The sequence below is a fragment of the Poecile atricapillus genome, chromosome 3 (genome assembly GCF_030490865.1).
Source record: "Poecile atricapillus isolate bPoeAtr1 chromosome 3, bPoeAtr1.hap1, whole genome shotgun sequence".
NCBI lineage: Eukaryota > Metazoa > Chordata > Aves > Passeriformes > Paridae > Poecile > Poecile atricapillus.
The window spans coordinates 116629283-116655064 of NC_081251.1; the positions used below are offsets into that span (position 1 = coordinate 116629283).

The window sequence follows — 25782 nt, forward strand, 5'->3', positions numbered from 1 at the left end:
TTCTCTGTCCCAGCTGCTTTGTTCTGCTCCATCTCCCTCTGCAGCCACACCACTAAACTTGGGTTTTTCACTGCTGCTGACAGCTTTTTTTTTTTTTTTTTTTTTTAAATTTCTGCTTGTATAAAATCAAAAGCTGTGTCTCTATCTCTGCTCTGTAATGTTTTGCAGTTGCATTATTTTCCCTTTGGTAGCTGAAACTTTCAACATAACTCCCTGCTATGTGTTTGGAAAATGTGTAGGCAAGGAGATAAATTAGGCTTTTTAAATGTGATTACAGCTCACCGGTAAAAAACCTAGGAGGACTTTTTAGCCATGGAACTGACTCCTCCTTAGTTCAGAAGCTGACTCACAAATTGCTGGTGTGATTTGGTTGTGACTTTAGAGGAACTCTGCCTCTCTACTTTCAGATGGTAATTGATATTCCTCATATGATGGATGCATTAGTGTATTGTCCTGGGCTTCACTTTTTCTGAAAGCAGAAAATGCAACTTCTTCCTAACTTCATCTTCAGTTCCTGACTTGAATATGACTCAATTGCATTTTAGAAACCTGAAGCAGCATTTTTTGGGGGGTGTTTGGTCTTTTTGTTGCTGTTGTTTGTTGGTTTTTACTTTATTGGTAGAGTGTTTCCTCCCTTGTGGGTGATTTTAAACCAGTTTTTCCCCTCCAGATAAGTCCTGCTAATTCTGTAACATTTGAAAGTGCATTGTAATGACATCTAACATTTTGTTCTGTTTGTTCTGCAGACTGAGGTCAAGTAAACAAAGAAAGCAATCATTATGTTTTAGAATTCCTTTTTAATGAGCACATTAAAATCTAGTCACAGCTACAGGATCAGCTGTGAAAAGAAGGGAGAGATAGAGAACTCTGAGCAGCACTGTATTTTTGAAGCAATTTATGGAAAAATAATGAACTGAAGGGATATGTAAGGACTCTGGTAGGAAATAAATGGCACAATGCTGTTGACAGAAAGGGTTTGGCAGAAGGCTTGTTGTGACTGTTTCTGTGGCTTGGAATTGCAGAGGAATTTCCTACAGACTGGACTAACCATTACAAATGTGTGTCTCCTTTTAGGAGATCAAGGCATACAGTGGAGTCTTCTCAGGGAAGATGTCGTCTTTGACAATGAAAACCCGTTGTGTGGACAAAAGAGGAAGTTTCTTTAAGGTAAAGAGGATATTTATGCAGAACATAAAGTATGTGGGTTTATGTGAAATGAGTGCTGCAGAATGTGCAGTACTCTGTGATACATAGTAAGCCTTTTCTGTAAAACAGAAAGTACTTCTTGAGCATTTCTTTTTAGAGGCAGATTTGTGGCTAATTTACCCCCCAGGTATTTCACTTGTATATTTTTTTCTGTACATGGAATAGAATATTTGGTGTAAAGTAGGTGATGGCTTTCTTTGCCACTAGTGCTGAGAACATAAGCTTTATTATGCACAGGCATAAAATTATTGAAGCCTTCATAAACTGGATTTGTGTCACTTAAAGTTGTCATACAGGTTTATGATTTCCATTACTGGACTGAAAATTGGTTTCACTTCCTTGCCTAATTTGAGAACAATAGGCATCCTAAAAAGCCAGGCTGCAGTGCAGTTTTCAAAAGATGACTGAATCCTGTTAACTATGTGCCAGTGTCACAGTGGCTGCCTTGCTGGGCAGGGTTTTGCTCTAGGGAGCCATCAAAATTTGCAAGTGTTTCTGAGCACTAAATTAATTTACCGTGATCACATCCCTTAGAATATTCATCACTTGCTGAAGCCTCTTCCAGTGAAAGATGCTAATGCTGCCATCTTGGGGTTGCTGTTCCCATTCCTTCTCTTCCTCTGGGGCAGAAGTCACCATGAATAAGTAGTTCTGTTTTATCTTAGGGAGCAGATCTCCGAGGACGGAGCCTTTCAGAGGACTGGCCTTCCTCCACAATTGTCAATTAGAAAACTAAGGTCCTAAATTTTCTTAAGGATATGCTGGCAGGGAAAAAGATTCCTCTGAGCTACTTTTCCAGACCTCTCACCATCTCTGGGAAGTTGCACTGCTGGACCATTGTTCTGAGCACAGAGTGTGGGATTGGGATTGGAAGCTGCAGGCCATCAGTGTGCCCAGCCTGTGTGCAGTGCACCTGATAGCTTGTGTGTGTACAGTGAAATTATCTTTTTTTTCCTTCCCTCCTCCATGTCAGTAGAATTGTGACAGCAGTTACATTTGTTTGCTACAGCTGAGCTGGTGAGCAAGCAAAATACTTGGCACCCCAGATTTTTTGGTTTGAATTATTTTAATTTGCCTGTCTGTCTGTGTTTATGAGACCTAGTAAGCAAGCTATGGCTTTTTATCCCTGCTGATCTGTTCTTCAGAGTGCTCTCCCCCGTGCACAGACTGTGCTCTGTACTTGCATATGGCTCTCATGTTGTGCTTGTTAAGTTGCCTAAGAAACCTTTACCACACATGCACATTCTCAGGGTGCTTAAATCTTCTTAAGGGAGTATCTTACCATCCTCAGCAACATTTGCCAGAAGAATCACTGACAAAAATACCAGTGGGAAATTCCAACTTGATATTTTTTTCCTGGCTCTTGCAGCAGTTCTCATTGCTACAGCTTCTGACCATCTCTTAGTTTTTTTCACAGGCATTCTTTTGACTGTTAGTACACAAGGAAAACAGTATTGTCCCCATTTTAGACAGAGCAGAAGTCTAGTTTTAGAGTCTAAATTCTGTGGACTCTACATTGTGTCATTGCTGAATGCTCAGAGCCAGCAAGTAGTAAGAATGAAGAAAGATGGGGCTAGTCTTGGATAATTCTGGGACTGAATAGCTTGCCAGTGGTTACAGAGAGAATCTGTGGTAAGGCAAGGGGCTGAATATGTGTCTCTGACAAATGTCCTCTTTACTGAATTATTCTCCTTCTCATCAAAATGTTCCAGTGTTTGCTGAACTGGCATCAGAGATTTTACACCAGTAAAGCTTTTCTGTTCCAAAACCAAGCATCAGGTGTAACTTTGTTTCTAATGACTAAGATGCTGAACAATGTCAGTGGCGCTGCAAATTCATAGCTCACTGTGCAAAATAACCAGAATCTGCAGCCGTATCTCAAAATATTGGACTGTGTTCAGAGGCTTGCACGAGTCCAGAAGCAGCGTTCTAGTCGGGCTTGTCTCTGGCATTTGGCCACCTCGTCACACAGGGCCCTCTGTGAGGGTTGCTACATTCTGCTTATCAAAACAGGAAGGAAAAGATGTGATGCCAAAGAGGATGCAGGTCTCCAGAAAGAATGAAAAATGGGATGCTGGCAGGAAGGGGGAGTGGTAAGCGCTGAGGCTCATTTGTCCAGCCTGATACTGATCTCGCTGTCTTCAGCCTATGTCCCCTTGCCAGATTAGAAGCACCCATCTTACTGTTTCCTCTTGAGCTCTTGTAAATCTCAGGGCTTGGAAACATTCTGCAGTGGTCATCTTGGCTGACTCTTTCAGTGCGCTCTCAGAATGATGGCAGTTTCGTTAATTCTCTTATTTACATTTCAACACAAAAAGCAGGAATTCAGTTGTCACACGGCTTTTTCTGAAAATGTCTGGGAACAGACATCAAATCAAAGCCACCTGTCTTCTTCTTGGGAACAGGAAACTCTTCAAGTCAAGTGAGTAATAAGAGCTGTAGTTATGCTGGGCTTCTGGGAGAGGCACTGTCTATATCTGGTACTGGGCACGCGCTTTTCCTGATGCATGACAGTAATGTGAGTGTCGACAGAACAGCTTCACAAGTGCAACTGGAGCCCCTGAGGAGTGAGTTGCTTCTGGTGAACACACTGGCTCTGATTTTTGCTGCTTGTACAACATCCTGAATTATGCAAAGCAAAAATAGATGTTGTGGTGAGAGAGTGATGGGGTGCTGAGGTGCCATGTTTGTGGCCTGTATGTAGGAGTTTCACTGTCACCCTTGCCAGTCCCCAAAAGCTGAGCTCAGTCTTGTTGAGCTCAGAATCAATTGACAATAAGCAGACTGTGGTGCCTTATGAAAGGAAATACTGTAGTTTAAGATGTTTGCATTTCATTATTTCATTCATAAATGTTAGGAATGTAAACAGTTAGTACATGAGTATTTGGCAATCTAATGTTTAGGATTGATTTGGTTGGGCAATACTGTATGGGGCTGCTATGTGAATTCATGTTGCCTGAGTCATAATTATTATTTGGGTTTACAGTGGTTATACTGTAGTGTCTTTTGAATTAACAGACGGAGCTTTATATATAAGTAGAGAAATAAATTCCCAATTAATTTATATTTATTGTAAACAGAAATAAATTCCAAAGGAAAATAATTACAAAAAAAATAGCTATTTTATCATGTTATATAAGATCTCATTTTAATTTTGATTTTTAAGAGATACTGATTAATTAACCACCTGAGAAGATGTCATGCTTCCCAATGCATTTTTCAGGTAAACCTCCTCTTTCTATGGCATAGCAGGGTAATATCTATTTCACAGACCTAGACAGCCCACAACAGATTCTTTCTGATTACTTTTTAAGTCTTTGGGCTTATGTATGCTGTTTTACACCAACAGTGGCCTCTGACAAATGTATACATCCACTTCAGTTGCATTTTCCTTTGGAAGTTGCTAATTACCATGTTGGTTTTAAGTCTACTGAAACAAAAGGGTGAGTTTTCCCATTATTTCCAGCCAAAGAGCTACCACACTTCTTGCGAATAGAGAAGTCTCTTTGAAGAATTCCAATATTCTTAGCCTTGCACCAAAAAGGCAGAGCCTTCTGCTGCTGTGTGTTTCCCCAGGGCTGGAGGCAGTGATAGTACATAGCCAGGATCCTTCCTGTGTTTTGTAGGAACATGTTATTAACAGCTCATCTTGTCATGTGTGCATCGCGTGCGCTGTGTAATCATCACAAGTGTAATTGATGCTAAATACTGGGAAATGCTGCCATAAAATCATGAGTACACCTTATATTATTTGATAGAAAAATTCTATTGTAACAGTTTGTGTCAGTTAATTGCAGGGATGCACAAATGATACAACTCCATAAGACTTTCTTTTCTTAAATCAAGAGAAGAGCAACTTTTTTTTGTCATTAAAGAGACTTTAAGGAAAATTAGTTTGAAATTGCAGAAAATATCAGTGGTTTATTCTAGAAAAAAATGAGAGGCTTCTTCCTAGAGGTCAGTGTTTTAGTTCAGGTGGAGTACACGGTGGTAGGTGATTAGTCTTGGTTGGGTTGCGGTGTGTGTTCTGTCCTGGGGAACTTCACAGATCAGTTTGGGGTTTGATGCCACACTTGCCTGGTTTCCTTGTCCAGAGTGTATTGACTGCTCAGAGACTAAGGCTGACTTGTCATGGAGGCTATGTAGTACACCCAAGAAATTTAGCCTGTAGAATAGAATGTGAGCATAAGGTTGCTTGAGATTTGCCATTTTGTTTAAGTCCTCTTTAGAAAAAGAAGCAAAATTGCTAAACATGGAAGAATTCCTCTCGGGAATGATAATTTCTGCAGAGTTCTTATCAGGGCAGGCATACAATTTCAAAAGCATTAGAATTACTTCACTGTTATTACATTTTGGATGAGAGTTCTTTGCTGTAGTTTTAGCCCCAAGATTCTGTTTTCTGGGAGGGAGGTGGGTTTTGTCACAGCCCTGGTCAAAGCCTACTAGCACAGTTAACTCAGTTGCCAGCAAGGCAGGTGTGGAGGAGGTGGCTGAAAACACATGGACGCTTCTGTAGAGAGCTCATACATTGTACTTTGCAGGGAGAGGTGCTGAGAAGCTCCTTTGTTGTGGAGACCATTGGCCTGGGAGACACAGCCTCTGTAGACGTGCCAGAGAACAGGACACACCACTGTGATGGCTCTTTATGGCCACAGACTTGAGGTGACGCTGCCCACGAAGAGGAGCTCCTTGAACAGAGCTGACTGATGGGGAGTAGCAGCTCAGCTTTCATGCAGTCACCAGCCCAAGCAGCTTTGCTGGCAATCCTTAAATTCACCCCACTCTGGCTGCTCCCTGAGGCTGGCCTGGGCTCCTCCAGATGCCCCCTGAAGAGCCAGGGAGGCAGTGCTCGCATCTGGCTGCCGTGACTCAGGGGTGTTTGGGAATCAGCAGGTGGAACGTCTTCGTGGGGTCAGTGGCACATGTGGCTGGTGTCACCGAAACTACGGGCAAAACAAAAACTCTCCAACAGCAATCTTTAGTGCTAGAGACTTAAGGCATGAGTTTATTCTGGCCAGGATGTGCAACAGAAACCAGGTCATCCACACACTGATTGCCCTGTTTGTGCAGAGGAAATCATTCCATCACACAAGTCTTTATTAGATTTTTCGCATTCAGTCAAAACCCAGAGAAATGAATTGGTTCAATGTTCACCGGTCCCAAGGTCTTAGTATTTGGTTTCCTATTGGTTATTGATCCGTTCACCTCTAATGTTAATTAGGTTACCAGTCTTCATTCTCTTATGTATCTCTTCCCAGACCAGGAGTCTCGGACCATGCCAGGGCCGATGTTTGGAGCTGGCTTTCCTTAATGGTTGTTATCTTTTGTGTGTCTTCCATGCTGATCCCAGTCTGCTGAGATGTTAAGCTCATCAGACCTCAGGCGTGGAATAGTTCTTTGAAAAGAAACTTCAGTTCCTTTTCCTCTGGGCAAAGGCAAACAAAACCCCTGACTAAAGTTATATTAAAAAATGTTGAACTTTGTATAATTTCCAACACTGGGAGCTATGACTTGGACAGAAAAAACCCCTTAGGACATGGGTAATAGTAATTCATTCTTACATAAGGTGTATTTATTGGAGTTGGTCAGTTGTAAGTAGAGACTAAAACTACTTTTGAATTGATTGGAATAATGCTGCTCAGCAAAGGGGAGAGTGCTGAAAATCTTGGAGGTGGAGGAAAACTTCCAATGTAACAATTTACAGGGAAAATGATGCCTACAATTCTTTGAAAGTGCTGCTGTACTGAGTTGCCTGCCCTGAGTGGGACTTGGGCTCATTCCTTCAGGGCAGCTGTGAAGACTGTTCTGACTTGGACCCCAAAGCTGTTTTTGCTTCTTGTGCCAGGGTTTTTGTTTGCTGTGGTGTGCAGGGGTGGTGGTAGAGATCACTACATCACTGCACACCTTTCATTAGGTTCCCTCCCGGCCGGAGAGAGGGAACCCTGCTAGGGTTTATAGGCTGTCTTGGTGTGGTGTGACAAACAAACTTTAGCTACAGAGCGTTCAAGAAAGCAGGCTTTGCAAATTTCATGGTTGGCTTCTGCTCAACAAAGTGTTTTGCTGAAGTCTTGCTGTAGCAAATTCTGCATTTCTCAGGGTACAACCTTAGTGCTAATCTTGCCCACCTTAAAATGAGTTTTTGCCCTCGTACCCAGAATTAGGTTGGTGTTCTACCTGAGCTGAAGGGTTGCAGGGCAATTCTTTTTTAATTGAATTGTTGCGTTCAAATGGAGTCCAAAACCTAATGTGAAAAGCAGCCACCCACTCCCTTCTTTCTTCATTGCTTTTCGTCCTCCACAGTATTGCAATGCTGGCTTAGTGTCTCTTCTGTCCCTTCTGAAATAAAACTCTTGCACGTGGAATTCTTCTAATTTTTTTTTTTTTTTTTTTTATGAGAAGGTAAATGCTATGAACAGTTAAATAATTTAGTTCTTGTAAGATGATTTATAATGCACAGAGGCTGCAAATTTTATCCATTAAATTAGAAGGCTAGCCAAACTGTAAGGTTTTGTACTGGCACAAAACAGGAATTACTCTTCCTCTGAGAACCTTTATACATGACCCTAACCTTTACATCTTCCTTTGCAAGGGGAAGTCCAAATAGGATGCAATTTTACAAAAAAAAGAAAAAGTTTGTAATCTCTGGTGACTAAGCTTGCCCCGGCTTCTTTGCCACGCCTCTTCCACTCACTTGATGTCATACTATTTTTTGTCCCTTTCCAGCTCATTGACACAATTGCCTCAGAAATCGGAGAACTGAAACAGGAGATGGTGCAGACAGATCTCACTGTGGAAGATGAACCTGCTGATTGGCAAAGGTGATTAAAATGTTTCTTTTCATGATTCTGGAGGGTCTGCCATGACAGGAATGTTTTCACCCTGCTTTCTTCTTGGGTCACTTATGGTCGCTCCCTTGCAGCATGGGAGGTGTAGATAATCTTGCTCTTGAGCCAAGGAATTTGCCTTTGTGCAGGAGATTCAGTTGTTTGGTGTATTTGCCTTAATATCTTCTAATTGCAACTGAGCTTCACTTCTACTTCCTTGTTAAAAACCTTGGATAATGATGACTGTCTAAAGCAGGAAACTACTAATATTATTACCATTGTCTGTGGCACAGCTCTGCTTTCACGCTGGAAAGATAAAATGTCCATTGCTTCAAGTGGCTCTTTGAAGATTCAAGGCACAATAACATGATTTATTTATGCTCTCAGGTTGGGAAGTAAAATATGGACTGCTATGAGCTGATGCATATGTGGGTTATGTGTTTAAGTTAATTTATATATGAGTAACTTGCACATAAAAAAAGTGAAATTGTACCTTTAAGTGGACAGAATGAGACCCCAGCATTTTGGCTTTTCTTGAACAGTAACATCTGCTAAATTGACATCTGGAGGATAATCAATATTTTAGTCATTTTGTCAACAAGAGAACACATTTTTGTACTTACCTGAAATATTTGTTGCAAGAGGAAAGCAACCAATGTAGATGTGTTTTATCTGTCTGCGTAGCCTTGGCTAGCCCTGGAGCTGCTGGGCTTTGTTCTTCTAGCAGTGAGTTAATGAAGTGGAAAATTGCTTTTAGAATTACATCCAAGATTTTTACTTCTTTTTCTTCCTATGAATTCTCTTGAAATCTGCTAGAATTTACTGCAAAACATATGTAGATTATTTTCAAAAACATTAAGCAGCAGCTTTGTTGCCCAAGTATTAAAAAAGAATGTAAGACAGCTGAACTAATTAAAGTCCTTGGCTATGGCCCTGGTTGAACTTTATTCAAGTTTTAAACCTTTTGAGAGCACAGTTCTTTTAGAGGGGCAGAAAGGATACTTTCTTCATTTTGTGAATTCAGCTAATTAACTTCAGAGCTCATCAGCTACTTTTCAGTTAAGAAAAGGCTTCTTGTATCTTTGAATACATCATATGCATGAAAGGATAAGATCTACCGATTCTAAAATCTTGGTGGAAGCACTTAGCTGGAAACAGTAAACTAAACCTCCCCATTTTACAGATCATTAGTTTTCTTTTTATTGATTATTGAATGGTTTTTAATCTTCATTTGTTAATCTTGACTGCAAAATATATTTTGGTTTTAGATATGTAAGTAAACCTACCATTAAAAAGTGAATAATGCAGTTTCCATGAAAAGTAATAATAGTTATCAAAAAGTATTATTTTCTCTCACTTCAAGATGATAATGTGAAATATGAAGTCTGAATTAATGAGCTAAAGTCAAACCTGCTGTGACTACACAATTCTGAACTGGATGCTTCTATATAAGGAAGAAGTTGTATCAAAGTTGGTGTAAATTATGTAATTTAGTTTTGCACTGACACCTTTTTCTTTTTATATAGAGCTACAGAGCAAGATTATAGTAATTTCAACAAAGGTTTTCCAGAGTTCTGGTTTAAACTAGACACCCCACAAGGCTGTGTTTACTGTCATAACTTTATTTCTTTGTAGTTAATTTAAAACTCAGCAATTAATGTAGCTTGCTGTTCTTATTGCATGCTCTGCTGTTCAGAAGTTGGTGTCTTGATATGACCTTTGGATTTGCATCTAGGGAAATTTGAGCTCAATGGAATGTCCTTTCTCCTCACTCTTTTTCCACCTTAGCAGGTATCCACAGACACCCTGAGCAGTTCTCCAAAGGCAGCAGTTGCAGAGCTCTCGGCTGAATTCAGAAAAATAAGGACATGAAATTGTGGCAACCTTAGTACTGTAGTGTGGGTTTTTTTGTGGTTATGTGGTGACTTTCAGATTTATACTCCTCACCTTATATACTCCTTCACTTTGGGCTCATCTTTCCTTTTAACATATGGCCCAAGTAATATCAAGAATGATTCAAGGGCTTACCACTTTGGCTTGTAAATATGTAAAACCCAGGCAAAAAAAAAACAAAAAGGCTTGAAAAAATGTGTTTTAAGGGGGAGTGTTTCAGTATCCCATTTTTTTGATGCCTGACCTTTTTCCCAGTGCAGACATTTATCTCAATAATGCAATTGAGCAGAGTTGTCAGAAAATGGAATTAGTAGGACAGATTTCTGTCCTGCCGTTCCAATGACCTTTGGAAGAGTAACGAGAGAGCTTCTGCATGCAATGGCAGGAGCATGTGGGACGGGACTGGTGCCACCTGGATTTACCTGGATGATCTTTTAGGAGTCCCCAGCCCCCCTGCACATCTGTGTGAGTGTCCATGAGGGGATGATGCTTCCTGCTGTCCTTCTGGAGCGAAGGCTGTAAAGCTCCAGGCTTCCCGGGGTGCTTGGTGCCTGTGGAATGGTTCAGGAATGTTTTGCTGGTGGTGGCAGCTGCAGCAGCTTATTCCCTTCCTGCTCTCTTCCCATGGAAGGAGCAGGGGCAGAGCTTTGCTCCCTGCCTTGTGTCCTGCACTGCACAGCCCTCGTGCTACTGTCTTTTCCACAGCAGTTACTCACTTCAGCAGAGCCATCTTCTGTCCTGCACAGAGAACCACTTCTGTTGTTGCTGGCTGGTAGGCAAGTATCCAGAAAACTTCTTCCCAGCTACCTTGTCTTGTTCTTGTAGCTGTAATGGGATGCAGCAGCAAGTTACCAGTGGCTCTCTGCCCCTCCCAGCTGATGCTCAGTATGACTGTATAGACTGGGCTGGGGTGATTATGAGCTTGTGATGTACAGAAATCCAGACATTTTGCAGTGGGTAGTCAAACTGAGTTAACTGTGAGGTGGTTAGCTTTGGTGGGACTGGAGCAAGGTTCACACCATGACCAAGGATCATCCTGGTTACAAGCTTCAGCCTGTTCCTTGTCTTTTTTACTGTGAGCCAAGTCTAATCAGGAATGCAGCACGATATTGTTTATCTTGGCAATTAGCTCTCTGTACTTCCCACGTGTTTATGAGTTTTCCCAGTTCTAAGGAAACTTGCATGAATCATGTGTTTTCTTTAGTTTCATCATGAGTAGTGTTGAAACCTACCTTTCCCACAGAAGAGGAACCGTGTAGCAGCCCTCAATTGAAGCAGACCATCCATGAAGGCTGATTTGTGGTTTGATTTTAAGTTTAATGTGACCTGGTCAGATTGTCTTTTATCAGGAATATTTTTTTTTTTTTTTCAAAATCCCGAACAAGTAGCGCAAACCAAGCGACCAAACATCCTCCAAACGAAAGTAAAACCAGGAGAGGAATTTAGTTGTTGCATAATATACAACATAATTTGCTAGCATTTAGGTTACAGCAACTTCTTGTTCTTGTTCAGTGCACTTGAGTTAGTCTGTTGCTCATGTATTCAAATGGTTATTCTTTCCATGCAATTGTTTCCAAAGTCGTTACACTCATCCCAGTCCCAAGTAATTTTAGTCTAACTCTTAGTACATAACAAGTTTTGAGAACTCCCATGTGTCAGGGGTTTGACTTTATGTCTAATGCCAAGACCATTAATTAAAATTATTTTAAGAATAAAAAAGAAAACTGGGAATATGATGCTCTGTAGTGCTAGACCACTGCAAATAGGCTGTCAAAACACACCAGTGGGGCTTTTTACTGCATTTACTCCCAGGCCTTGGGAAGTGGCCTCTCATAGGTTGTATGTGGTTTGCCAGGTGTGGTTTTTCCAAGGTATGCTTTTTCCAGAGTTTGCCAGGTTAGATCTTTCTCTCTGCCTCCTTCTTTATTATTTGGGAATAGGAATTAACTTTTTTAAAGTTTCTTATTCCTGTGTGCCTCCCCACGGATTGCAATAGCTAATTCTGGTGCTGATTTAGCTGAATTGCATTGGTGTTGTTGGAACCATTAGTGTTTAGGAGTGGCAGAAATTGTGGTCGTGATCAGATATTCATAATCTTTGGCTTATTTCTTGAGGGAGCAGAAGTAGCTGCAGCAAGGAGGTGCCCGTGGATGTAGGTCAGAGAGCTTCCTCCTTGGATCTCAGCATGTGGGAGGGATTGCGCACGTAAGTACCTGGAGGTTCCAAAACCCTGATCACTCCCCTTTCAAATTAGTCTGCTGATTTATGGTGGTCTAGGGGATGTGGGACAACATGAAACCACTCATACCAAAGAGGAACACCGTGACCCTACGTGCCTGTGCAAACTCTTGCCTGCTTTAGGTGGTTTTGTGGTAGCAAGCAATGCTAGGCATTCTAGCTCTAGGTACTGCTAGAATGTAGTACCAGTCACACACCTTCTTTTGAATGTGAGGTACCTGTCTTTAGTAGGCAAAGAACTTTTTCCTTTTGGACATATTCCCCCTGCAGCATATTTCATTTTCACCTCCTGGCCAAGGGGAGTGGGAATTATTTATATCTGTCTAAGCTTGTAGCCAGCATTGCTGTGTAACTTGCTCTTTGCCACAGCTCCCTTCGGTTTGTAGTGCAGCTAACTGGCACTGAGGATGAGTAGGAAATTTCTGAGCAATATTTACTGGAGGTGCAGCTCAGAAAAACACTTTTGTGGTTCATGATCTGACTTTTGGAGATTCATCCATTGCAACACTAGTCTCTGCTGGAACTGGTTGAGGAGGGAACCTAGTATTCCTACTGAGACAGTTTCAGACCCAGTTGTGACTGATGTAAAAGGTACTTCCCACCTGCACTCAATGTGTTTCTGTGTATTTTGTGCCCCTTGAAGATGTACTGGCAGTTAATAAAAGCTTCTGATGCTTGAGGGGGTGGGGGGGTGGGAGTGGTGGGGTGGTGGAAATCATCTGCATTTGAGATGCCTTGGAAATCTGAAAAGCATCACATCATAAATAAGTAAACAGAACGAGGGAAAAAGAAAGAGGCAAATGCTGGTAGTGGTAATTGATCCAGGTAATGACAAGTCAAATGATTTTGCCTGTTCTTATCTGATCATACAGTGAAAGTTCTCTTCCCCATTTACTTTCCTTGCTTGCCCTCTCCAGAGATGTTGCTGAGCCAAGCTAGAAGAAAGCAGTTTGGTCATTTGGTTTTTTTCTGTTGTTTGGTTGATGGGTTTTAATTTGGTTTGGCTTGTTTTCTTTGGTGTGGGTGTTTTTTTGCGGGGGGCAAAGAGGCTTTTTGTTTGTTTTTTGAGTATTCGGTGCTCCTGTGCTTGTGAACTCTGTACCCACTTGCTGAGGGTACAGTAACTGGCTTAATGAAGATGGTAGATGCTGTTAGTGATGCTTAGGACCTGTCCAAAAGCTGAGAATTCAGAAGAGCTGCACAGTGTGCAGTGGGGAGGTGGAGCTGTGTTGCCCTCTGCCGCCCAGGGCCTCTCCTGCCACAGCAAAGTCTGTAAGTGGAACACATCCTCTGCCTGACATCTCAGGGAGTTGACAGAACTTGCAGGGAGCTTTTTGTCCGTTCCTAAGTTTTGTCATCAGGAGGCTGTTACCAGAGTAGCTGCTCCATGGTGATTTCTGGCATGGGGAGAATCACAGGATGTACTTCTAGCTCAAAAATGAGAAATTTGAGTCAGCAACACGTGCACTTGTACTGGGTGTTCTGTGTTATATGGATGGAGGTGAAGCTTTGCATAACAAAAGGAGTTCTCAAAGTATTCTGTTTATTTGGATTTTTAATAACAAGAATCTGTAGCCTCCAAGAACTGTACTTCATTACTGAATGTAGAAGTAACTTTAGATGCCCTGCCCCAAATAAATTTTAACCTTACATTACTTTGCAGCATTCACACTTAGCTTAGCCTTTATTTCTCACATAGCAGTCAATCCACAGCCAAAGGAATTTGGAGCGTAAATATACAATTCCTTACTTGTTTCTGATCCTGGGAAGTGTTGTATTAAAATGTAAGGTAAGGACCTTTCATGACAAAATGGAAAAAATATAAATATTTACAGAACTTAGCAGGAGTACGATAAGAAGTGACTGCCACTTAGATTTTTTTAAGGAAGCTGCGCCTTAGGGAGGGTTATTTGGGGGTTTAACAATTTTTTTCTTGTTTCTTTTTTGGGTTTCTCATCTCTTTCTCACTTCATCTCACTTCTCACTCTGACCTCTTAGCTGAGGGGAGCAAAGATGGATATGCAGCTGTGAAGGCAACAGAGCTGCTGGAGCAGAGACAGTAGTCTGGGCATAAGGTGAAGTGATGCTGGTTTGTGGAGTTGTGTTGTGAAAATAATCTCTCCAGACAGACAAAGTTCTTGTGCCTGGTGCAGCGATCACCAATAGGTTGTGGATTGCTCCATTGTCAGAGTATTGAACAGATTTTTCTGGCAGGCAGGAGAGAGCAAGATTTCTGTGGGTTGCAGCATTTGCAATCGATCTGGGAGTAGAAATGTCTGAATTGCATAAATATCCTTGAAGAGAAGTTTTTCTGTATATTAGCACAGCAAAGAAGGCAAGCAAAATGTTCCGTTAATCACATCAGCGCATACAACAGTACCTGAAGTGATGGCTGAATTTCTCCCACCTCACAGAAGAATGCTAAGGCTTATCTTCAAGCTGGCTTTGAATTGAGAACCTTTAAAGAGAATCTTTGTGTGTGCTAAATATAAGAATTCTCAGTAGGAGAAGTACCAGCCCAGAGTGTCAGCAGTACCATGAGCTTTGTGATAATTCTATTCACTGATCTGAGTGATTGTTCCTAGGAGGTTAGCGTGTCTAATTTTTTTTTTTTTTCCTATATTTTCCACAGTCTTATAAAGGACATGGGTAATGTCTCTCCTGAGAAAAATGATGTAAAAAGCTGCCCCCGGGACTCTGGATATGACAGCCTATCCAACAAACTAAGCATATTGGACAAGCTCCTCCATACTCACCCTGTGTGGCTGCAGCTTGGTCTGAGTGACACTGAAGCCATGGAAATTTTGCAGACACAGCCTCCTGGGGTAAGAAGAATCTCAGTTTCTTTGAGGACATGCTTTTCCCAAATGTTGTGCTGCCATTTTACACCCAATGGTGTTGGACCCAATACAGTAATGACCAAGTAAAATTATGGTATGTTTTAGAGCAGACGTCATGAGGCTGTTCTGGTTCCTTTTTGTATGTGATCTGTATTTATTCTGGCATCTGTGATGAAGCTAAAATCATGTCCTTCTGCCTTCTCCACCACAGATATTTCTGGTTAGGAAATCTGCAAGGCTGCAGAAGAAAGTCATCTCTCTGCGTCTGTCTAGTGACTGTGGGGCCTGCCTGAAAGAATTTGCCATAAAAGAAAGTACATACAGTAAGTTGTGAGTTACATACTTTTCAGCTGTTCCTGAGATACCTTTTCCCTGTGGGATGCAGGAGCATTCACACTGCTGAAACCCACAGCAGAGGGTACCCAAAGTCCTGCAAATAATGTCATGGGCTGCCTGTCCTGCTCTCTGAGGTGGGCTCTGGGAGTGGGTCAGGCATATTCTGCCACGAGGAGAGCACACATGTAGAAACACTTAAGGTTGCTGCAAGTGGAATATTTCCATTGTGTACCTTACTGAATCCAGGATTAATTTCTTTTTATGGGTAGTTATCCTCTTAGAAACTTACATGTCTTTTGTAGAAACAGAGTCTGCAATCCTGTCTGCTTTCAGTGAAATGTCTTTGCATTTCCTTGTGCTCATCCTTGTTCTTGGAAGCAACTCTGTCATGAGCTCTCTCTGTCTGCAATTTAGGTGTGGGATGGATTGTTTGGTTTGGTTTTGTTGGTGGTGGTTTTTGTTGGTGGTTTGTTTGGTTTTTTGGTTTTGGTTTTTTTTTTTGTGTAATAACTAAATGGATTTTAGCCCTTTAGAACTGTTTCTGTTGCAAGATCAATTTTTTTCTCTTTTTAATTCAAACTATATTTGTTCTTTCTTTTTTTAGTAGAAAAGTTAGCGCTCCAAATTGTTTTGAACCAATAATGCCCTCATATCTTTAGAAGGGAGGGTGTGAAAAATAAGTTTGAGATTTAGGAATGAAAAAAGGAAGCTGCAGCTGGTGAGTGTATGTGGTGCTGAAACTGCAAGTGGAGCAAATATTTAATTTTTTTATTATTATTATTTAATTTTAATTTTAAAATGGGAGAAAATTAGCAACAATTTCAGTTAAACATCCCTGAAACAGAGTCTATAGTTAATTTCTATTTCTGTTTGTAAACTGATATTGAGTTTTTCCTTTTTTTATCTCTCCCTCCCCTGCACCCAGGAACAAAAAGTTAATTCTATGTGTCTGGTTTTAGTTCCATTTACAAGCAAGGCAAGGCAAAGAGAAGAGAAAATTGTCATTAATAGTTGATCTAAGTGTGGCCTAAGGCTGTGTTTATAGGCTTGTTATACTAATAAATTCCCATCTAGAAAATAATTATATACTGTCTTTTATGAACAACGTTCTTCCACAAGGGGGAAGTGTTTACTGATGGTTTTAGCCATGTGTCATAGCTGAGGTTTTAGACCAGAGGCAAAAGATCTGGATCATTTCCCTCTAGGAGCTGCTTCTGCTTATCCTGTGTAGTCATGGGGTGAGATTTGCTACTGGCATCAGAGAGAGCCTGAGTAATAATTGTCATTACTACTGAGAACAAGCATTTGTATCAATAAGAAACAATGATGTCAAGTGGGGAAAAATGAAAGGCAGTGCCCGTGTCTTCCTTCCTCTCCCTTTGTGCAAGTCACTGGCATGCAACAGAACTGTCTGAGTTTTTCAATGGTTTTCAGGTTAAAATGTTTTCTTGGAGTGAATGAAAATTTATCTCCCTTTTGGCTCTACACGCCTAGGGTGAGGACAAGTGAGTAGAATAGAATTCAAGAAGAGGAAATAAGAGATTTCAAATTAGGCATATTAGTACACTGGACAAACGAAGCCTCAGTTATTGATTTGTTGTCTATTGGCAAAACATTGTGCAGGCCTCATCACACTTCATCTGTTTTACAAGGAATTAGACCACATGCTTGGAACACAAAAGCAAACCAGCCACCAAGATTGCCAGTATATCCTTGAAAATGCCTTCAGCAGGGATATGTACTCCTCTACAGAGTTATTTTCTCTTAACCAAATAGTAGCTAGCTTGATGGTGAAAACTTATTAACTTCATGCTAAAACCTAAGATGCGTTTTATCAAACTGTTTTAAGAAACAGTGGATTTATGTGTGATTCTTTCTTGTAACTTTCTTTGCAGCGTTTTCCTTGGAGGGGTCTGGAATAAGTTTTGCTGATTTGTTCAGACTCATTGCTTTCTACTGTATTAGCAGGTAAGATGGTGCTGTGCTCCAAGTCACATCTGCTAGACTGTCTCCAGAAAATGAGTGTTGAGGACGTGGTTCAGCATGATATTTATGTTGCCAATCTGCAAATATTCCTGGGTAGCCTTAGAAGGTAATGGTAGAAATCAGAGGGGAGTCTTGGAAGCGAGTGTCTCTGTCTTACTTCATTCTGGTTATTGAGAGGCTGCTATGATTTTACCCACCCAACTGTGCAGTGGTGCCAAACTGAACTTTACTTTAGCTAATATTCTGTGATGCTTTCTTAAGTGCTCGGTAGCCCATTTAAAAGCAATCATAAGCTAGCTTGCAAAGTCCATTTCTTGGGATTGCTGGTGAAAAGAATTTTTGGAGCATAATGGAAAAATGTCAGATACATAGAATATGACAGAGAGCAGCCACTGCCAGTGCTGAAAAAAACCTCAACTTTTAAAACTATGAATGTTGCTGAAAAACATAATGGTTTTTCTCTTTCAAAACAGGGATGTCCTTCCATTCACACTGAAGTTGCCTCATGCAATTGCTGCAGCAAAGACAGAAGCTGAACTTGAAGAGATTGCTCAGCTTGGACTGAGTAAGTGGTTCTCAGCATAGATGTCCTTCCCTGTAGCACTCCTGTAACATTGGAAAAATAGGCTGTATCAGTAAATAGTTTGTCTTGGTTAGTGATGATACAAATTTAGTTTAGAAAAGCAGTTTCTCTTATTTGGGAAGGCCAGACCTTCTTCTGGACAAGGATTGGTGCTCTTCCTTTCTTCTGTGCCTTCTGTGATATTTTTGTTAGTGCTCCTTCTTTTTTCCTTCTTCTCTCCCCTCTCTGAGCAGCCCTTGGGCAAAGCAAAACTCAGTGTCCCCACACAGAGGTTGATGTGGCTTCTGCTCCAAGACCTAACATTGTCTGCATGCTCACATAGCAGGCACCGGCTTTATAATTTATTGTGAGGAGAGTGCAGGAACTGAGGACCCCTGTTAATGAAACTTCTGTTCAGATTGACATGCAAACTTAAAATAGTGAATTTTGAGATCAGTGCCTCAATGAAGTGGCATATTTAGAAAATGAGGAGTGTGTATATAGGATGTGTAGAATGTATCCATGGGCAGGGGTTAGGCAAAATTTTTAAAATTCCAAAACACAATGCAAGGACATGTCCTTGCATGGCTTGGCTGATGCAGCCGAGCACAGGCTCATTGTAAAGCATTCCTTGAGCTCAGAGGAGATGGATGCAAAGACTGGTGGGATTTGAAGCTTGGGCAACACCCATATGAATCATTGAGCAACTCCACATTGAGCAAAGTGCTGAGTGGCCTCATTTCCTTCTCCAGGAAGGGAAGGTTGACTGTCAGCAGTCTTTGTTGCAGTAGGTTTTTTAATCATCTTTGATTTTGAAAAGGATCCTCTCTAAATCAATGTTAGCATGAGGATCTCTTGAACTGTCAGGTGGGACTTTGCAGTGAAGTCATACCTCGGGATGTGTCACAGTGCTTTGCATTTTTGTTTGCTGCAGGAGCCATGTAATTAAGGAAAGGGTTTGTTTTAGAGAGGAGAGAAGTTACTTCTGCACTGCTTGTCTGCAAGTTTAGGTAATCAGGTGAAACTATGGATCACCATGGGAATAGAGTCAAATGTACTATTGAGGTCAATGTTTAGATGGCAAAAAGAAAGTAAAAGGTCTGACTGGCATAGAGTGTAATGAAGACAGTGTGCCAGTGACATGTGGAAGCCTTAAAGTAACATGAGGCGAGTCTCTCCAGAGAGGATGATAATGGTAATATTGATCAATTTCTCCAGGCTAACCACGCTTTGTCACCAGTACCCCAGAGCACTGTGGCCTACTTGCTGCAGAATTAGGCTTGCTCTTGAACAGTCTCTGCATTGTGTATGTTTTTTTCCTTAGCTACTACATTCGAGAGCTGATGAGGAGATGGATGGATCAGTGTCTGTGTGGTTGCTGTATTTGGGATCAATTACCTGATATACACCAGATTAAAATCACAGTTTCCATGAGCTAAAGGAGGCAACAAAGTTGAGATTTTGATGGAGTTTTAAGTGTCCGTGTGCAGAGGAGCACACCAGAAAGTCAGCCTTTCAATGCTGTGCACTCAAGAGAGGCCTAAAAACTCCCAACAACCCTTTCTGTTAAGTGTGAGCTTTCTTTGAGGAACATGGAGGCACAAAACCCCATGGTGTGTGGACACAGGGCTGTATCCCCTGTCAGAGCTCTCTTGTGCAGTAGTCTCAGAGGGAGAGCTGCACAACACAAATCAACAGCATGTAGCCCAGCAAACCACATCAGGAGGAACTTCCACTAAAGACTTCAAGGCTGTTGCCAACCTGTAAGGTTTCATGTGCTGAACATATGATTCTCTCTCAGCCTCCCTTGCAGCAGCACCTGCAGCAGTGCTTACATCACATGTGTTTGCAGAAGCCACGTGCCAGGCACAGGCACTGGGAGATCTGCAGGCAGGATGTGAAGTCATGAAGCTGGGAGCACCAGCGACAGGGCATGACTATGTAAAGAAACATGCCTATGGCTATAGACATTCTCTGGCCATGGCCTGTCACCATGGGCTGTTTCCTGTCTTCTGCCCCACGGGCAGGACACAGCTGTTGGCCATGGACCTGTTGTGGATGCTTGGCATTTGTGCACTTGGGCCCAGGTGTCATTGCTCAGTGGCCTCCAGTGAGCCGTCTTGACACATTATGGGAAAAGGACCAAGTCAAGATTGGCAAATTTTAGCTAAATCTCGCTCCTCTGGTATTCTTCCCTTATTTCAGCATGATTGCTGCCTTCAAGGGCATCTGGTTTCAATCTTTATACCTTCAGAAACCGATGCTCTTCAGCAGTGACTCGGCTGCACAAACATGCTGATGCTTTGCTGGGATAAGTGCAGAGGCTGCAGCTGCAACTTGCTGGTGTAGCATCGGTTTTCCATGCTGCTGATGTGGGACTTCACACTGGGTCTCTTCATGTGTCGCTGCATGTCTGCATAAGTATTCTGTTACAGTCTCCATTCATTTCTTTGATTCTCAGTTTAATTTTAAGTTTAGTGGGGTGATTGGAAGCTATGCATTGGCCATAGTATTTATAAATGAGTAACAGCAGCCCCAGGAATGTAGCATGCAGTTATGTTTGGTGGTGCTTTAAGAGGTTCACGTGGATTTTTTTTCCCCCCTTTGAATTAATAAAATCTTGCCTAAATTTCTTGATACTTTATTTAAACTGATGTTGAGCTGAATGTTCTGAAAGCCATCTGCATGCTGTTTTGCATTCTTACATTAATGCAATGATGATTTCCAGACTTTTGGAGCTCCCTGGCTAACAGCAAACCCCCGGATCCTTCACCTCCCTGTAGGCCTGTGCCTTTGGACAGTGCTCACAAAGACTCACGCCAGCTCTGCCTTATAAATGGAGTGCATTCTATACGAACCAGAACGCCTTCAGAGCTGGAGTGCAGCCAGACCAACGGAGCGCTGTGTTTCATTAATCCCCTCTTCTTAAAAGTGCACAGCCAGGATGTCAGTGGAAGTCTGAAAAGGCAGAGCCCGAGAGCTCCAGACGTGAATGGCGCAGCGAGGCCTCGCTCCCCCCCGCCCCGGCCGCCGCCTCCTGCTATTAATAGCAGCCTCACGAGCCCACAGATTTCCAGGACTATAAAGCAGGCGAGCATGCCAGAAACAGTCAACCATAAGAAGGAGAGAGGCTTGGATTTGCTGCAGAACAAGCCCACCCCAATACCGCCTCCTCGGCTGAAGAAGCAGGCTGTGTGCTCCGAGGCAGACGGTGCCTCCAGGAGCGCGGTGCCGCTCCGGCCCGGCTCCGTGCGTGTGCCCGAGGCTGCTGCCGTTCCAGGTGAAACCCTGCCTGAGCCGGCTCCAGCAGCGCCCAGGAAGACGCCGGCTGCCATCTCTGAGTCACACATCCCGTGGAATGGAGGCCGGCAGAGACTGAGCGACATGAGCATTTCCACCTCCTCGTCGGACTCGCTGGACTTCGACCGGAGCATGCCGCTCTTCGGCTATGAGGGGGACACCAACAGCAGCCTGGAGGACTTTGAGGGGGAAAGTGACCAGGAGAGCATGGCACCCCCTTTGAAGCCCAAGAAGAAAAGAAGCAGTTCGTTCGTTCTCCCCAAGATTGTGAAATCTCAGCTACGGAAAGTCAGCGGAGTTTTCAGTTCCTTTATGACCCCCGAGAAGAGGATGATTAAGAAAATTGCAGAGATGTCCCGGGACAAACGCACCTATTTTGGGTGCTTAGTACAGGACTATGTCAGCTTTCTCCAAGAAAACAAGGAGTGCCATGTTTCAAGTACTGATATGCTGCAAACAATTCGTCAGTTCATGACCCAAGTCAAGAACTATTTGTCCCAAAGTTCCGAACTTGATCCCCCAATTGAATCACTGATTCCAGAAGACCAAATAGGTAAGAAACGCTGTCCTGTGTTTTGGGGGGAAGGTGAAAATGTGTAATCTGTGTTTGCAGTGATAGTCTTTGTCCAGTTCAAAGGTGGGGCTAACTTGGCTAGTAGAGCTTGAGCCACTGAGTATTTGAGTCTTAAAAACAACCTCCCCCTTCCCTTCCCACCCCAAATCACCCTGTCAGCTTGGAATGATTACACTACTTGAAGTTGTTCATAAGAAGTCACCCTTGAAATAGGTGCAATGTGGACTTTTTACCTGTAATTATTACTTTTTTACCTGCTGTACTGTTAACAGTAGAGAATCCTTTATTTGCTGGCACACATGTATTTTTCTCTGAATTGGGTGGACACATCTCAATGTTTGGTCCAAACCTAACTGTATGGATTGTAGCTGTAGAACTAGCATTTATTCAAAACCAGTGACATTTAAGAGCAGAGAGACATTTTATGACAACTTAGTTTTGAAATGAATCTGATTCCTACAGACATTCTTAGTCACTTCTAGCAAAGCTGTACTATCCCTGCATTTGAAACGAAATAAAAATATATGTGTTTTAGAAAACAAACGTGTGTAAGAGAAGGGACTGCTGATCTCTAGTTTTCTGTACTTCTCTGTTAGATGTGTTTGTAAGTGGTTATAGATGAGCTATATGTTAGAACATATATTTTAACAGGAGAGAGAGATTTGCGTATCCAAAAAAGTGAAATCATTGTTGCTACGTAAATCTCGATGCCTCTCTTGCAGAGTCTGAGCAGTATTTGTGAAAGAGCCTGTAAGCCACATTTAAGAGGTAAACACGCCTCAGGGCAGAATATTTTCCTTGTGAGCTCACTTCAGTCCTAATTTGCTTGTTTTTCTCCATACCCCAGTGTCTCAACAGTTGGCTCAGCGCAAAACTGGCAGATACTTCCTTCTCTGAGACTAGAGGGTAATTTTGTATTGATATTCTCTCTGTCCTTGACCAAGAGGAGGAATTCTCACGTAACCTCAACTTCATTTACACAAAGTCAAGCAAAAGTCACGAGGACTGCTAAAGCAATTACAAAAATGTGAAGAGTGTCCCCAGTATTGAGACTCGGAGACATGTAATATTCTCACTAGAATAATGAAGACTGTTAGGTGGGAGTTACATGGAAGAAAAGGCACCAAATTAAGCAGAGGATGTGGCACATTTTTGCCTGCTTTCTGTAGAGTGCTGGATATTTGACGAAGCAATACAGATCGAGTTTGGTTGTAATATTCTGAAAGCCTGGTTTGTTATGTACTTTTTGTTTCACAAGGGTGTGGTTTAATCGGTCTGTGGGTCTCCCAGGACCATTCCAAGACTGGAAAAAATGTTGTCTGTTATGAAATGTTCCAGACTTTGGAGCAGCACAAGGTATGAAATAAAACAACTAAAACTGCCCTGGTTTTCTTCAGCGGCAGAAAGTCTGGTTTTGATCACGTGACTAAACACAATTAATTTATAAAGGGCTCTGGGTAAAACAAAGAAAGAACTTGCTTTTGAATCATCTGCTGCCTTTGGCTTGAGCCAGCAAACAACTGCAGTGGATCAGGAGCATCAGATGTTGCTGATCTAAGCAGATAACAATGTGACAGCAAAATTTAGTCATCCCTATGCAGAGCTTTTTATGAAGTAGAGCCCTGCCTGTTGTCCACAGTTTTCCTTGACTATTTCAATATGGAATTGCAGCCCAAATTTTAACCTTGTGAGTAGTGATTTATCCTCTCTCGTCAGTTCACACTTCCGTGGTGCAGATTTTTCCTCCAACGTGTCAGCCTGGTGCTGGATGTGTGCTTCTGGGACAATGCTCCTCCTTTCTGAGTCATTCAGGCTTTGCTTTAACCTTCTTTTGTTTCCTGAACTTCAGTAGGTGCTGGAACAGCACCCCCAGGCTTAGTGAAGCCCTCGGTGTTTGGAACGTCTTCCCATGTCTCCGTAATGATATTTTTGATCATGTAGCTTTTCTTCTAGTACTGTGTCGTGGACTCCCACAAGCAAAAGGCTTCTGCAGCAGATCTTTTAAGCTTCCCAGATAAGGGTCCCATCAAATGCAAAACCTTTGGGAAAATATGCTTCAGGGTTTCTAATTAGTCCATTAGTCCTGACAGATGCCTCCTAACCGTAGCACTTTAGGTTGTTAAGCCTCCCTGAAGCAATGAGACTTCCAGTGTTGGGACAGAATCAAGAGTAAGGCACGTGGCTCTTTATTGTTTAAGGATGAATGCAATTTATTTTTTTTAAAAGACATTCACACCTCAATTTGTATCCACAGAACAAAGACCTGGACTGGTCCAAGGAGACCCTGATAGTCCAGAGCTGTTTGATCAGCAAATGTTTGGGAGTTTTTGTTTGTCTTTTCGTCTTTTCTTGGCTTTGAACAAAACAGAGTCAAGTTGAATGTTGTCACTTTGCCAAGTGGGATCTGACATCTGAACAACTTCAGTCTCAGTGCCTGAATCTGGCCCTGAGCCAAGAAATGACTGGTTTAAACCATTTGTAAGTAAGGGGCTAACTGATCATGTGAGAACGTGCCAAAACAATACCATCAATTACTTGTTTTGGTATTTCTAATATGATAGGGATATTTAAATGCTGAATGTTGAAGAAGCTTGGAGAGGATGTGTTGGCCCCTTCCTGGCAGTCCATGCCTTGTTGCAGGGCCTTAGGTCTGTACAGAGGAGTTGCAGGCAGACAGAGCTGGACATACTAATTAACTGAAGCCCAGGACTGACCCCCATGGTGCCTCTCTTCCAAGGTCTGTCTTGTTTGGCAGTCATGGATATTTGGGTTCTCAGTGCAGTATTCTATGCACCTGTTGATGCACTGTGCTTTTGGTTACTATGGCAAGACAGTATTTCCCTTGTCTGTTTTGTATTGAAGGTGCACAGAATTAGGCCTATGTGCCTTAAAAAGGTTAAAGCAGCAGCCTGCCCCAGATCCCCTCTTCTTTACTAATCCAGTTATTCTCCTAAAGGAACTAGAATGATATGTCACTATTTCTGCTTGAAAAACTCATGCCAGCTGGTTTTTCCACGGTGTTACTTCTTAGGTGCTTTTACATTTGTTCTGATGTCCTGTCCTTCACTGTAGCATCTTTTCATGTTGAGTTTAGTCTCACAAACATGTCCCTCAGTGCACCTCCTTTCACCACAGGAGTGGCAGGACAGGGCAAGTAGGAAGCAGTGGTAAAAGCACTGAGCAGAAGCAGAGGACCAGGTTCTTTTTCTGACCATCCCTTGGATTTCCTTCGTGACTTTTTCCCCGCTTCTTTTCTTTCCCGCTCCTTCAAAAGAACACAAGTGCTTACCACACAGCTATAGCATGAGTTTAAAGTAACCCACAGCTGGTTAAAGCAGAACACACTTAGCACAGATAGCTTTGTGATTCTTTGGTGTGCTTTTGTGTAGGTCAGATGGGGGAGGCTTACCTTTCATTCCTACTTGCTGAATCTCTGCTGCCATTGCCTGTGCATCAAATACCTCAGTCCCACCTCTGGTTTCAGGGATGTGCTGATTAGCAAGGAACGTGGGTTGTGTGAGGTCTTACTTTCAAGTCCTGCTCGCGTGGAGGAGATTGCCATATCTGCACCCACCAAGAACTGGATGCCTGGCCATCCTGACACGACTTACCTTAAAATAGATCTGTGTTGGTCACGCCAGTCAATGAGCTTACAAGGTATTGGGAGAATACACAATAAAGCAAATGCAGTGTAGTTAGGTGTCATGCATAGACATGCTGTGGTATTGCAAAGCAGCTTTCTGCTTTCAGCTCTTAGGCAGTGACTTGTGCAGGACTGTGCCTTTTTGTGGTGATTCTCGGGCTCACTCAGTCTCCTACTGACCCATGATTTACCTGATGAATGGTTTGGCCATGGTAAACAGGGCTCGAGTGTAAATCCAGGGGCTGGAATATGACAGTCATCTCAGTGGAGCAACAATAGTTGGTAGGGAGCAGGGAAACTGAGATCCTGGAAAAGGTGAGAGCGTGCCTGCAATTTGAGGAAGTGCAGGTCACAAAGAGGCTGTGTAAGGACACTGGCAA

The 25782-nt window shown here is 42.3% G+C and overlaps 1 protein-coding gene across 6 annotated transcripts in view; it reads left to right on the forward strand.

The window, feature by feature from the left end:
* RIN2 (Ras and Rab interactor 2) overlaps positions 1-25782 on the forward strand; it is a 58617-nt gene that overhangs the window by 20559 nt on the left and 12276 nt on the right. For 5 of the 6 annotated variants that reach the window (XM_058834910.1, XM_058834906.1, XM_058834907.1 and 2 more), the window contains 7 exons: positions 1075-1167; positions 7930-8024; positions 14794-14986; positions 15213-15324; positions 17233-17305; positions 17797-17888; positions 20614-21738. In XM_058834910.1, the coding sequence (XP_058690893.1) occupies positions 1111-1167; positions 7930-8024; positions 14794-14986; positions 15213-15324; positions 17233-17305; positions 17797-17888; positions 20614-21738 (1747 nt within the window). In that variant the 5' untranslated portion in view covers positions 1075-1110. The remainder of the gene's footprint in view (positions 1-1074; positions 1168-7929; positions 8025-14793; positions 14987-15212; positions 15325-17232; positions 17306-17796; positions 17889-20613; positions 21739-25782) is intronic. The other variant, XM_058834912.1, reaches the window with a different exon arrangement.